At 38.7% G+C, this 15,138-nt stretch overlaps 2 protein-coding genes across 2 annotated transcripts; both read right to left on the bottom strand.

The window, feature by feature from the left end:
- Positions 1-141: 141 nt before the first annotated feature.
- LOC308134758 (transmembrane protein 269-like) lies at positions 142-4,015 on the bottom strand (the record flags this gene model as incomplete). Its single annotated transcript, XM_080502542.1, has 6 exons — positions 3,975-4,015; positions 2,865-3,012; positions 2,401-2,498; positions 1,359-1,502; positions 1,042-1,242; positions 142-251 (listed from the first exon to the last, which is right to left on the bottom strand). Exons 1-6 carry the CDS (start codon positions 3,997-3,999, stop codon positions 142-144), a joined length of 726 nt encoding a protein of 241 aa, XP_080358668.1. The 5' UTR covers positions 4,000-4,015.
- Positions 4,016-6,958: 2,943 nt separating this feature from the next.
- On the bottom strand, positions 6,959-12,508 carry LOC308134968 (transmembrane protein 269-like). The gene is made up of 7 exons (XM_080502831.1): positions 12,430-12,508; positions 10,445-10,488; positions 9,210-9,357; positions 8,747-8,843; positions 8,233-8,377; positions 7,916-8,116; positions 6,959-7,417 (listed from the first exon to the last, which is right to left on the bottom strand). Exons 2-7 carry the CDS (start codon positions 10,467-10,469, stop codon positions 7,290-7,292), a joined length of 744 nt encoding a protein of 247 aa, XP_080358957.1. The 5' UTR covers positions 10,470-10,488; positions 12,430-12,508; the 3' UTR covers positions 6,959-7,289.
- Between the last annotated feature and the right edge of the window lie 2,630 nt (positions 12,509-15,138).

Here is a 15,138-nt window from a genome sequence, read left to right as displayed (position 1 = left end):
TGCTAAATATATCACAGTACATTTGTGTTCAGTCTGCAGTAATCCTCGTCATCATTAATCCTATGAGGATCCACAGTGAGTTTAAAGCAGAACTGAATCAGAAAATACAATTTCAATAATGTTTTTTCTTTAATTGAATTTTTACACTTTACTGCTCCACAGCGATGTGGGGAACAAAGCATAGGAGATAGACCACAGCAGGTAGTATACACATGCATGGGGAAAGGATGAGCAGAACACCAAGATGACTCCTGAAAATTAGAAAGAAAGAAAAAAATCGTATGTGTGCGCAAAGGTAAAGGCGCTGTCTGACGGTTAAACGCATAAATCGACCGTGGCTCAGGTGGTAGAGTGGTCGTCTTCGGAGTGAGAGGTCGGAGGTTTGATCCCAGTCTACACCGGTCTATGTGTCGAAGTGTCCTTGGGCAAGACACTGAACCCTAAATTGCTCCCAGTGGTCGACTAGCGCCTTGCATGGCAGCTCTGTCCCATTGGTGTGTGAATGTGAGCGTGAATGGGTGAATGAGCTGATATGTAAAGCGCTTTGGGACTACCTTAGTGTGGTTAAAAGGCGCTATATAAATCTAGACCATTTACCATTTAAATCAGCAGATGAGAGATGCACAAAATCTTGTTGAAATGCATTTGTATGCACATGTCCTAAAATGATGCTGCTTTAACAGTGAACTGGAAAACACTGTGAAATTATTAACATTAAGTACAGCTTATCTTAGCTTTATCTTAGCTTAGCTTTATCTTACCAAACTGGAACAAACATTTGGTAAAGAATGGCTTTCGACTTGCAGGTCAAACAGACTTTGCTCACATTTTAGGAATTCTTCAAAAACACATTTTTAACAACTGTTCTAGTATGAAAAAAAAAATCCCCTTGAGTTCATCCATGCGTTTTTTGAAGTGGTGGTTGCACGTTCTTTCTGTGGATATATAGGTTTTCTACGGGTACTAAAGTTTCCTACCACACCGAGGAAGAAAGTGTTCAAAGTTATTAGTGGATCTAAAATGGATAGATGGACGCTTTACCTCCAGCATAGACTGCTTTTTTCCAGGCCTGTGACTCCAGCACTCGGTCATGAGGATAGAAGTTCTGACTCATCATGAAGATGATCATGACCACCGCGATGACCCGCAGCACTGCTGTGTTTCCCCGTGACAGCAGAGAGGCGCTGGCCAGGATGCCCGCCGAGTACATGCAGGGCAGGCCTCGGTACATGAATGGGATCCCTGTGGATCAGTCGCAAAGAAAAGAGCATGCACACGTGCAGAAAAGTCATTTAAACCGAGTGACTACTCCTATTAAAAAATGAAATGATGAGGTAACTCCACATCTGGGGACTCACCAGTTGAAAAGAAACAAAGGCGTACAAACACGGACAGGAAGTAACACGTGCTGAGGATGTTGTCCAACAGGTCAGACGTCCGCAGGAGCAGCGAGGTGGCAACCCCAAAGGTTGTGAAGTCGGCCAAATCATCCATCTTTGCACCTGAACATGACAGAAAAGAAACAAGGGAACTTTGACCACCTCAAAGCTGGAACTTTTACATATGAATTTGAATTTGCTGTATTTACATTACATCTGTTATAATGACACGTTGCCATCTATGCTTAGACATTGGTCAAGAAGTACAAAGTTCCAGTGAAACAGTTATAGCTTGGTCCAAAATATGTAATAATAAATAAAATAAATATGATGTCTTGGGTGATATGATATGATTGTGGCTAAAAATTGGTTAAAGACAGAATTCCTGAAATTCATGTACTCTAAGAACAGGAACTATTTTTTTTTTTTTTTTTTTTTTTAACGTTCATGCTTATTTCAGAACCTGTCTCAGTTTACCATTAACCTGGCAAACAACTGCTTTTAAAATGGAATCTCTTCCATAAGGATCTGTATGTTTACCCAAGTCAAGCTTGACCACAAGTCTGTGATGAAGGTAGACACATCACCAGGTCTCCAGTGTTACTGACGTGTGACCATAGTGTGGTGCAAGTACAAATATTCCCAAGTGAAAAGTTCAGTCGGCTCAGCAGACGGCCATTCTAGGAACGACATCCTCCACTGCTGTGTCTCTTTATCCCACAGAAAGCAGGGGGGGGGGGCATGTTTTCAGGGCCCAGGGTCAACAGTTTTAGCAGTTTCAGATATGCAGAGAAGCCAAAGCAACGGGTTAAGACAGGCGAGTGAGGCGGGCTCCTGTGGAATTAGGCTGCTTAATCGGAAAGTAATTGTTCATTTGACACGACAACACCCACCTGCAACGTCAGACATAAAAAAAAAAGCCAGTCGAGACACAAAAGCAAAAGGAGTGGCTCTTGATTTAATAAAGCTCAAATGACATATTTTTTAAATGTGCATGATTTCTCACAAACAATCAACTTACCCAGTGCAGAGCAGGCGTTGAGTCCCCGGGCGACCGCTCCGTCGGCCAGATCCAGGAGGTAGCCAATCAGAACCAGCCAACACGCGGCCTGGTGGTGCCTGAAAAACAACAAGTGATGGTTAAGTGGAACCATTTGATGACAGCAAGCCCGTGGTTTGTTTACAAGTGTCACAAATGAAGGTAAATAACTGCCTGCTGCGTTTCTCTGGATTGCATTACTTGACTGATATCATTTATATAGAAACACTGATGGTGACGCACAATTAATCGTGCAAGAGAGACAAACAATAAAAATATGTTTTGTCCGCAACTTTTTCTTTTAATGACATTAATTGAGTTTTTGGTGCACTTGCTAGATGATGAGATTCCATTTATCCACAGTGACACATACCTATAGATTTCATCACTGATCGGCCGGACAAGTGTTTCGGAGAGTAAAATCCATCACCTCCACGCACACTCACCCATTGAGATTGCTGAGAATGGAGGCCATGCCCATGACCAGGTTAGCAACCGACAAAGCGTTAGCAGCATTTTTACGCGCAAACTCCTTGATGCGCTGCCCCGTGGCCTGATCACTCGAAAAGAACTTGTTGGGACACTGGAAGAAACCTGTGGTCAAACAACAGCAGCAGTCAGGAGCTGTTTGTGTCAGTAAGGAAATAACCAGTAACAGTAAAAGAATCGGTCAATGTGCAAAATCAAAGGAATTTCCCCAAGGGGATTAGTAAAGTATGATACTTTAGTTTATTAGTCAAAGTCAAAGTCTAATTCTTCAATTGCAGGTACACTTCATAGTTTTGTCCCAATGGCTTGATTTAGTTTTAGTCTACGTGTGAATGTTTAAAACGTGTTTGTACCTCAATGTGTGTTTTCAATGAGTTATTCTATTGTAACGTATAAATACAATCTCTTTCTGTATGAGGAAACATTTGTGTACAATAAAATGTACTGTACTTATTATCCATTCACCTTTCTGCTTGACTGTGACTTTGATATCCAGGAGTCTGATATCAGTTTTTTTCAGTTGAAAGTTGTTGTTTTTTAAAGTCATTTCAATATTGCAATTTTTTAAAATATATTTTTATTTAACGATTATTTTCAGTGAATAATATCCTCACAATCATTGCCAACTGATACATTCCAAAAAACATTTCAAATAGTAGGACCAGTTGATTTTGAAGGAACCATACACCAAATATGTTATGGTTATTTACAAGAACACAACTGAACCAATAGAAAGATGTATACAATACAGTAAAACCTCTGATGTAGGGACGCCCTAAAGAGTCTTCCCCTGTTGCTGCCTTTATTAGAAGCACAATAAATATTATTTTATTGATGGCCTTAATATGCATTTTTCAATTCATGCATATAATATCTATATATCTTGCTTCACATAAATGAAAAGTTATCTTCCAATAGTATATATGCATGCCTTCTCTTTATTTAAGGTTATCAGGAAACTATGCTTCATGTTTTCCTGCCCAGATTGATTCATCTCATCTGGAACTCCTGATTCTCACTATTGTGTAATCCAGACCATGAAATGAGATGGAGAAACAAGTACCAACCGGAGGTAGAAGTCAGGAGGACCATGATTGTCTCTGGCTCACAGCTGAAAGAGGGGAAAAGTATATTTAATACATATACAGTTTGTTAACTTTGCATGCAATACATATTTTAAAAAATAGGCCTGTGTTTATGATCTTATACAACTGATTGTGTCAAAAAAGAAATTCAGGTTTCTGGTTTTGCAATCATGAAACCCTTTTATGTTTTTTTTTTTTTTATTATTTACTAAGTGAGTTCTTTGTATAGTTAAAAAAGAAAATAAAAACTTGACAGTCCTGCCTCACTCATCCATTAATTACATTTTCTTAAAGCTAGGAAAATCTCAAATACCAAACATGCTGTTGGTTACATAAATAAGCCAAATCATTATCTGAGACATCTTGACTATCCTTGAAATCTTTGATTTGCGCCCGCATCCAAAAGCACCTGCTGGTCCCTCACACACAGTCTCAGTGCGCAACGTATATATTTTACGCATTTAATGCTCTTTGAATAACTGCATTTCTATAGGCACGAGTATTTAAAAAAAAAAATTCAAATACACTAACAGGTGACTGGTTGCCTGTATTTAGAGGGAGAAGGAACAAGCCCAAGGAAATGCGTAACTGCATCACAAGGTGTGGCAGATGCGAAAACATGCAAGATATTCAGTAACCCAATGTGAGGTTACAGTCCGGAAACCTGCTCCTCATCTCACCTGAAAGGAACTCCACAGAATACTTTGTCTACACAACTAAATGAAGTACAAGTCGGATGCTGTCCCTGATTGTTTTTTGAGAAACGGAAGCTTGCCTCTCTTTTGTTATTTTTTTTTGTTTTTGTTTAAATGCATATCATGTGTCCACTGTCCAGTTACCTGTCAGGTTCACAGCCTCTTGCAGGAGTCCATGGATCAATCCGCTGGCACGTGCCGCCACTGCCGTCAAGCGAGCCTGCACTTGTTATTTGTATTTGGGAAACGCCCAGAGTCGGCCCTAAGGTAATTTGATGCCCTAGCATTTTTATTTTTTTTACACACTTCAAGAAAAATGAAATCCAGTTTTACAGTTACAACAAAAAAAATTTAAATTCTAAAATCAAAGAATGCCTGTGAACAACATTAACAAAATCGTAATTCTTATAGTTATCATTGAATAAATTAGAATTCAAATAAATACAAAACAGACGACACGTAATATACTTTATCAACCAAACTAGAATGGAAATACAAAGATCTATAATTACAATAAAATCAAAGATTTTGAAAAAAAATATACAGTATACAGAAATCTAGTTATTTTCTTAAACGCCTGTTTTTGGCCTTTACGGTGTCGTACCAAAAACAGCCCGGCTGCCCAGAGCCGGCTCATGGCATAGGCAGTATAGGCAAACGCTTGGGCTCCCATGAATAATTATTGATACAAATGTTCATGATATCATTTATTACTGTTTCACAAGAGTCCAAGAAAACGTGACGATAACCTCTAAATCTAAAAATAGGCCCTATTTTCCTGCTCTCTGCTTGACCCCTGACCAGGCACATGACAACACCGCTCCTTGTTACCTGCTCATTGTGGACGAGAATGGACAGTAGTGATGAGAAACCCGACTCCTTGAACTGACTCACGGATTTTTGAGTCGTTCATCCAAGTGAACTGGTTGTCTGAGTCGTTTGAGTCGTTGGATTCAGTTGCGCATGCGCACCATTCCACCCACTCCAGGACCTGGAGAGGCGCAACTGAACTGCAACATGAACCACGGGGAGCATCATGCATTCATAGTAAACTGCTCAAACACTTTTGAGGAAAATAAACAGTAAGTGCACACTAGTTTTTAGTGACCCTGGTCTCTTTATTGTGGATTATGTTTTTCAGGTTTATTTGAACCAGGGAATATATTTGATAAATGATTAAACTGAATAAATACCCGGCATCCAGAAAGGCAGATATACAGTATTTGTTGATATATACATATTATTTTATAGTTCATTTTGTTTCCTCCAATATTCTGATTTTCTTTTTCACTGGTATCAATTAATAACGTGATGTTCATAAAGCAGAACTAATGGGAGGGGACACTATTAAATGTAACACAATACACGCTACAGTCATATTTTAATGGAATTTATTGTGTATTTATTCATGTATTATTCATGTATTTATTTCTGCTTTGTGAAACAATGCATGTTTTTTTTCTTCTTCTCCATCACTCAGAAACTTTGAGGTCTCCCGCTTGTGCTAAACACAGAAAACAGGCTAGAAAATCCACAAAAAAATATTCTTAGCTCGCTTGCTGGACCACGTAGCAACATAAATAATGCCTAATTTTAAAGCTGAGGAAAAGCTCTATCCAGTGGAAACCTCATGGAAAAATTATTGGGGGGGGAAGGGAAAAGTTCCATGGGATAAAGCTTTTTGTTGCACTTGTTTAAACATTGAGGAAATGTCTCTTCGTCGACATCTGATGTGTCGTTTATTCTCTATTGGGAATAAAATATGGGTTGAATATATTTGCAACTAATTACATCCAGTGTTTTTCATTTTTTTATCTACATTTAAGACATATTCCCAACTTTATGGGAATGAACCTTGTACAAATAGTGATCTTTTGCTCAATGAGGCAGACAAAGTCCTTTTTCTGACTGACAAACACAAAAGTTTCTATTTCTGTGTATGTACTCATTATAGGTACGACATAATGAAGTACTGCTGGATGTGGAGTTTCAAAGACCGACCCACCTTGTCACCCATCATCAAGCTGTTGGAGGCGTCACTGCACCTGGTAGTTTTGGAGCCTATTTGCATTCTTGAGGTCGTTGATATCTTTGATTATAACAAAAGGGCAGCGCTGCTGTCATCGGCTTGTGTAAATATAAAATATCCCAACAACAACAGCAAAAAGTTAAATCAAACTGCCGGTTGAAATCCAGTGTTAACATGAAGCTGAAACGAAAATGAATGGAGATATTGTTGTGATATTTTCAATTAAGGACAATGAAACACAATCAATGTATAATTCTTTATTGCCAAAATAAACAGATTTCACCACATATATCTATATATTCTGCACTAAGATCTTTCGTCTTTCAATTAAGTGACAATGTACAGTTTTGGTATTTATATTGCTCATGGCATGTATACATTGCTGTGAGTTTACAGTTAGAAAACCCCAAAACACCCACACATGAAGTTTCAATGCACTGCTAAATATATCACAGTACATTTGTGTTCAGTCTGCAGTAATCCTCGTCATCATTAATCCTATGAGGATCCACAGTAAGTTTAAAGCAGAACTGAATCAGAAAAAACAATTTCAATCATGTTTTTTGTTTTTTTTTAATTGAATTTTTGCACTTTACTGCTCCACAGCGATGTGGGGAACAAAGCATAGGAGACAGACCACAGCAGGTAGTATACCGGTACGCATGCAGGGGGAAAGGACGAGCAGAACACCAAGATGACTCCTGAAAATTAGAAAGAAAGAAAAAAAATCGTATGTGTGCGTAAAGGTAAAGGCGCTATCTGACGGTTAAACGCTTAAATCAGCAGACGAGAGATGCACAAAATCTTGTTGAAATGAATTTGTATGCGCATGTCCTAAAATGATGCTGCTTTAACAGTGAACTGGAAAACACTGAAATTATTAACATTAAGTACAGCTTATCTTAGCTTTATCTTACCAAACTGGAATAAACATTTGGTAAAGAATGGCTTTCAAGTTGCAGGTCAAACAGACTTTGCTCACATTTTAGGAATTCTTCAAAAACACATTTTTAACAACTGTTTTAGTATGAAAAAAAATAAATCCCCTTGAGTTCATCCATGCGTTTTTTGAAGTGGTGGTTGCACGGTCTTTCTGTGGATATATAGGTTTTCTACGGGTACTAGAGTTTCCTACCACACCGAGGAAGAAAGTGTTCAAAGTTATTAGTGGATCTAAAATGGATAGATGGACGCTTTACCTCCAGCATAGACTGCTTTTTTCCAGGCCTGTGACTCCAGCACTCGGTCATGAGGATAGAAGTTCGGACTCATCATGAAGATGATCATGACCACCGCGATGACCCGCAGCACTGCCGTGTTTCCCTGTGACAGCAGAGAGGCGCTGGCCAGGATGCCCGCCGAGTATATGCAGGGCAGGCCTCGGTACATGAATGGGATCCCTGTGGATCAGTCGCAAAGAAAAGAGCATGCACACATGCAGAAAAGTCATTTAAACCGAGTGACTAATCCTATCAAAAAATGAAATGATGAGGTAACTCCACATCTGGGGACTCACCAGTTGAAAAGAAACAAAGGCGTACAAACACGGACAGGAAGTAACACGTGCTGAGGATGTTGTCCAACAGGTCAGACGTCCGCAGGAGCAGCGAGGTGGCAACCCCAAAGGTTGTGAAGTCGGCAAAAGTATCTGTCTTTGCACCTGAACATGACAAAAAAGAAACAAGGGAACTTTGACCACCTCAAAGCTGGAACTTTTACATATGAATCTGAATTTGCTGTATTTACATTACATCTGTTATAATGACACGTTGCCATCTATGCTTAGACATTGGTCAAGAAGTACAAAGTGCCAGTGAAACAGTTATAGCTTGGTCAAAAATATGTAATAATAAATAAAATAAATATGACGTCTTGGGTGATATGAAATGATTGTGGCTAAAAATTGGTTAAAGACAGAATTCCTGAAATTCATGTACTCTAAGAACAGGAACTTTTTTTTTTTTTTTTTTTTTTTTTTTTTAACGTTCATGCTTATTTCAGAACCTGTCTCAGTTTGAAATCAACTTTCCCAGTGCAGAGCAGGTGTTGAGTCCCCGGGCGACCGCTCCGTCGGCCAGATCCAGGAGGTAGCCAATCAGAACCAGCCAACACGCGGCCTGGTGGTGCCTGAAAAACAACAAGTGATGGTTAAGTGGAACCATTTGATGACAGCAAGCCCTTAGTTTGCTTACAAGTGTCACAAATGAAGGTAAATAACTGCCTGCTGCGTTTCTCTGGATTGCATTACTTGACTGATATCATTTATATAGAAACACTGATGGTGACGCACAATTAATCGTGCAAGAGAGACAAACAATAAAAATATGTTTTGTCCGCAACTTTTTCTTTTAATGACATTAATTGAGTTTTTGGTGCACTTGCTAGATGATGAGATTCCATTTATCCACAGTGACACATACCTATAGATTTCATCACTGATCGGCCGGACTAGTGTTTCGGAGAGTAAAATCCATCACCTCCACGCACACTCACCCATTGAGATTGCTGAGAATGGAGGCCATGCCCATGACCAGGTTAGCAACCGACAAAGCGTTAGCAGCATTTTTACGCGCAAACTCCTTGATGCGCTGCCCCGTGGCCTGATCACTCGAAAAGAACTTGTTGGGACACTGGAAGAAACCTGTGGTCAAACAACAGCAGCAGTCAGGAGCTGTTTGTGTCAGTAAGGAAATAACCAGTAACAGTAAAAGAATCGGTCAATGTGCAAAATCAAAGGAATTTCCCCAAGGGGATTAGTAAAGTATGATACTTTAGTTTATTAGTCAAAGTCAAAGTCTAATTCTTCAATTGCAGGTACACTTCATAGTTTTGCCCCAACGGCTTGATTTGAGCTGTGCTTTAGTCTACGTGTGAATGTTTAAAACGTGTTTGTACCTCAATATGTGTTTTCAATGAGTTATTCTATTGTAACGTACAAATACAATCTCTTTCTGTATTAGGAAACATTTGTGTACAATGAAATGTACTGTACTTAAAACACTACCCATTCACCTTTCTGCTTGACTGTGACTTTGATATCCAGGAGTCTGATATCAGTTTTTCCAGTTGAAAGTTGTTTTTTTTAAAGTCATTTCAATATTGCTATTTTTTTTAATATGTTTTTATTTAACGATTATTTTCAGTCAGAAATATCCTCACAATCATTGCCAACTGATACATTTCAATCTTTAATATTGATTCTAGAGATAGAGGCTGCAACTAATGATTATTTTAATAATCGATTAATCGGTCGATTATTTTTTCGATTAATCGATGAATCGGTTAAAAAAACCAAAACATTTCATATAGTAGAACCAGTTGATGTTGAAGGAACCATACACCAAATATGTTATGGTTATTTACAAGAACACAACTGAACCAATAGAAAGATGTATACAATACAGTAAAACCTCTGATGTAGGGACGCCCCAAAGAGTCTCCCCCTGTTGCTGCCTTTATTAGAAGTACAATAAAATAAAGTAACCTAATATTTTATTGATGGCCTTAATATGCATCTTTCGATTCATGCATATATCTATATATTTTGCTTCACATAAATGAAAAGTTATCTTCCAATAGTATATATGCATGTCTTCTCTTTATTTAAGGTTATCTGGAAACTATGCTTCATGTTTTCCTGCCCAGATTGATTCATCTCATCTGGAACTCCTGATTCTCACTATTGTGTAATCCAGACCATGAAATGAGATGGAGAAACAAGTACCAACCGGAGGTAGAAGTCAGGAGGACCATGATTGTCTCTGGCTCACAGCTGAAAGAGGGGAAAAGTATATTTAATACATATACAGTTTGTTAACTTTGCATGCAATACATATTAAAAAAAAAATGGCCTGTGTTTATGATCTTATACAACAGATTGTGTCAAAAAAGAAATTCAGGTTTCTGGTTTTGCGATCATGAAACCCTTTCAGGTTGTTTTTTTTTTAAACTAAGTTTAAGTGAGTTCTTTGTATAGTTAAAAAAGAAAATAAAAACTTGACAGTCCTGCCTCACTCATCCATTAATTACATTTCCTTAAAGCTAGGAAAATCTCAAATACCAAACATGCTGTTGGTTACATAAATAAGCCATATCATTATCTGAGACATCTTGACTATCCTTGAAATCTTTGATCTGCGCCTGCATCCAAAAGCACCTGCTGGTCCCTCACACACAGTCTCAGTGCGCAACGTATAGATTTTACGCATTTAATGCAGCCAGATTCTCTTTTTAGGGACCTTGCCAACCTTTTGTCAGTGCATCACTCCATATATGGGCAGCTTCCTGTAGCTTCCGGTTGCATCACTGCTCTGTGATTGACAGCCTGGATAGCAGGAACATTATGTTAAAACTGACCAAACTTAGCTTGGCCTGGCTTGTCATGAATATCTAAAGATAAGCCTCGGGGGTGAAAGACCGGAGACATGCAATGGGGGTTGATGCTTTGTTTGTGTGGGGCTCACTGGTGGAACAGAAGCCCCGCCTCACACAGCCCTCAAGCAGCCCCCATCAAACAGCCACAGAAAGGCGGAGACTGACCGCAAGACTATGAAAGAAGCAGCATTTCCGGCGCGAGCTCAGAGTCTCTCTCTGATTCTCACTCTTTCTCTTTCTTTCTCTCTCTCTCTCTGTCGCTCTCTGCTGACGTGGTTCTGGAGCAAAATCCTTTCATGGTGCCATGCTTCAGAGCCCAGGAATATTCTTGTAAAGGCCGATACTTTTTCTGTCTTATGTAATAAACTCCTGTGTTAATCCATTCTCAAAGTTTGTAGGTTTATAACTCACTGTGTATCTATTCTCTCTTCTCGGGGAGAAAGATTGTCACTCCCTGTCTGTGCGGATTCGAAGGAAACAGACTTAGACAATTACAGTGCTGCTCTATGGGCTGACCTGCTGGCTAATGCAGCAGTTTGTTAAAGGCCAGGTTCCTTTTGTAATCTGTACACAACTGACAAAGGCCCTCAAATTCATGTCGGTGCCACTTTTTTAAAAACCTTTCATGTTCCATATGTGCTGTGTCATTCACACAAGAATTGAAGTAAGACCAGATTCCGGATCGGGGGCACCTGGGGAGTACCACACTGAGATTTTCAGGTGGATCGCTAGCTTGCTGCTTAGCATGCCTGTTAGCATTCTAGCAAACATTGTCCGATTGAGCTGAAATTTGGTAGGTGGTCTAATGGGGGCACTGCGGTCACGAATCACTAGCTAATTAGCTGGTTTCGACGCCGTTTTTTCAAAATAAAAGTCATAATTTTATTTATTTTTTTACTTAAAAAATGATAATTAACCGGTCGTGCCCACCCCGACGGGCAGTCTTTTGCGAGGTCCTGTCCAATGCTGCTTGCACCTTTAATTGAATAACTGCATTTCTATAGGTACGAGTATTTAAAAAAAAATTAAAATACACTAACAGGTGACTGGCTTCCTGTGTTTAGAGGGAGAAGGAACAAGTCCGAGCAAATGCGCAACTGCGTCACAAGGTGTGGCAGATGCGAAAACATGCAAGATATTCAGTAACCCTATGTGAGGTTACAGTCCGGAAACCTGCTCCTCATCTCACCTGAAAGGAACTCCACAGAATACTTTGTCTACACAACTAAATGAAGTACAAGTCGGATGCTATCCCTGATTGTTTTTTGAGAAACGGAAGCTTGCCTCTCTTTTGTTATTTTTTTTTGTTTGTTTAAATGCAAATCATGTGTCCAGTTACCTGTCAGGTTCACAGCCTCTTGCAGGAGTCCAAGGATCAATCCGCTGGTACGCGCCACCACTGCCGTCAAGTGTGCCTGCACTTCTTATTTGTATTTAGGTAACGCCCAGAGTTGGCCCTAAGGTATTTTGATGTCCTTGAACTGACTCGCAGGTTTTTGAGTCGTTCATCCAAGTGAACTGGCTGTCTGAGTCGTTTGAGTCGTTTGATTCAGTTGCGCATGCGCACCATTCCACCCACTCCAGGACCTGGAGAGGCTCAACTGAACTACAACATGAACCACGGGGAGCATCATGCATTCATAGTAAACTGCTGAAACACTTCTGATGAAAATAAACAGTAAGTGCACACTAATTTTTAGTGACCCTGGTTTCTTTATTCTAGATTATGTTTTTGAGGTTTATTTGAACCAGGGAATAAATGTAATAAATGATTAAACTGAATAAATACCCGGCATCCTTAACATGAAGCTGAAACGAAAATGAATGGAGATACTTCATCTGGTGCCCCTTATATTGCAGCCAATTCTGACACAAATAGCATTTTTTTTTTTTTTTACACACTTCAAGTAAAATGAAATCCAGTTTTACAGTTACAACATTTTTTTTTTTATTTTAAAATCAAAGAATGCCTGTGAACAACATTAACAAAATCGGAATGCTTATAGTTATCATTGAATGAATTAGAATTCAAACAAATACAAAACAGATGTCACGTAATATACTTTATCAACCAAAGTAGAGTGGAAATACAAAGATCTATAATTACAATAAAATCAAAGATTTGGAAAAAAAATATACAGTATACAGAAATCTAGTTATTTTCTTAAACGCCTGTTTTTGGCCTTTACAGTGTCGTACCAAAAACAGCCCAGCTGCCCAGAGCCGGCCCATGGCATACGCGGTATAGGCAAATGCTTGACCTCCCATGAGTAATTAGATCAATGGATAAAAATGTTCATGATATCATTTTTTAATGTTTCATAAGAGTCCCAGAAAACGTGACGATAACCTCTAAATCTAAAAATAGGCCCTATTTTCCTGCTCTCTGCTTGACCCCTGACCAGGCGCATGACAACACCGCTCCTTGTTACCTGCTCATTGTGGACGAGAATGGAGAGTAGTGATGAGAAACCCGACTCCTTGAACTGACTCACGGGTTTTTGAGTCGTTCATCCAAGTGAACTGGTTGTCTGAGTCGTTTGAGTCGTTGGATTCAGTTGCGCATGCGCACCATTCCACCCACTCCAGGACCTGGAGAGGCGCAACTGAACTGCAACATGAACCACGGGGAGCATCATGCATTCATAGTAAACTGCTCAAACACTTTTGAGGAAAATAAACAGTAAGTGCACACTAGTTTTTAGTGACCCTGGTCTCTTTATTGTGGATTATGTTTTTGAGGTTTATTTGAACCAGGGAATACATTTAATAAATGATTAAACTGAATAAATACCCAACATCCAGAATGGCAGATATACAGTATATGTTGATATATACATATTATTTTATAGTTCATTTTGTTTCCTCCAATATTCTGATTTTCTTTTTCACTGGTATTAATAAATAATGTGATGTTCATAGGGCAGAACAAATTATAGGGGACAATATTAAATGTAACACAATACACGCTACAGTCGTATTTTAACATAATTTATTGTGTATTTATTCATGTATTATTCATGTATTTATTTCTAAAAGCTTTGTGAAACAATGTGTGTTTTGTTTTTCGTCTTCTCCATCACTCAGAAACTTTAAGCGCTTTCAGGTGAGGGAGGAGGTGAACAAAGCAGATCAGCTCATAGATACAAAACACTATAGAATGCTTATGCGCCGCCATCTTGGGGGGGTCTCCCGCTTGGTCTAAACATAGACAACAGGCTAGAAAATCCACAAAAATATTCGTGAATTCTAATTAATTCAATGATAAAGTGATACAATTTTGTACAGGCATTCTTTAATTGTGAAATAAAGAAATTCTGTTTGTAACTGTAAAGCTGTATTTAATTTTTCTTTAAGTGTGTAAAAAAAATGCTATTTGTTCCAGAATTGGCTGCAGTATAAGGGGCACCAGATTAAATCTTGCCTCGGGCACCAAATCATCTCGTGGCCGGCTCTGAATATGATTCATGTTGTTGTTGTTTTTTTAATTGTGCAGTTCTTTGCAAAAATAAAAGAAGAAAAACCCTATATGGCTTTCTGTCGAAACACAGAAAAAGTTCTTACAAACAACAAACCAGTCTTCAACACACTGGACAGAATTCAACATCTTACTGCTAGTTTACGAAGCAGTTTTTTTTCTCAACCAAAATATAATAGAATATAATTTTTCAGAATTCTAAATGCATTTAGTTCAATTTTTAACTAATTTTAATTTCCTCGTCTTTTAATTACTCTCATTTTCTTAACATCTTACTTTTATTTCTATGATTTAATATAATTTTATGCATTTCAATGCCTTGAAGTGCTTTAACGTCTTCCTTTTTTAATAACTGATCTGACACGCTGCAATTAAACCGGTCTCATAAAAAGGAGTACGATGATGGACATGAATTTAGAAAAATAAAAATGTTTTGATGTTTTGTAGCCTCCGTCTTTGTTCAGGTGCTTGAGGATGCTGCATATCAACTGGTTTAAGCAGCAAAACTTGTCTGCTGGTTTCTCCCGAAACCCGACTGTTGCGTATGAAAGATGCCACGCATGACAGGGA

This window comes from Blennius ocellaris, assembly GCF_963422515.1.
Source record: "Blennius ocellaris genome assembly, chromosome: 9".
NCBI classification, from domain to species: domain Eukaryota; kingdom Metazoa; phylum Chordata; class Actinopteri; order Blenniiformes; family Blenniidae; genus Blennius; species Blennius ocellaris.
Note: the sequence above shows the minus strand (reverse complement) of the source record. Positions and strands in the feature narration are given on the sequence as shown.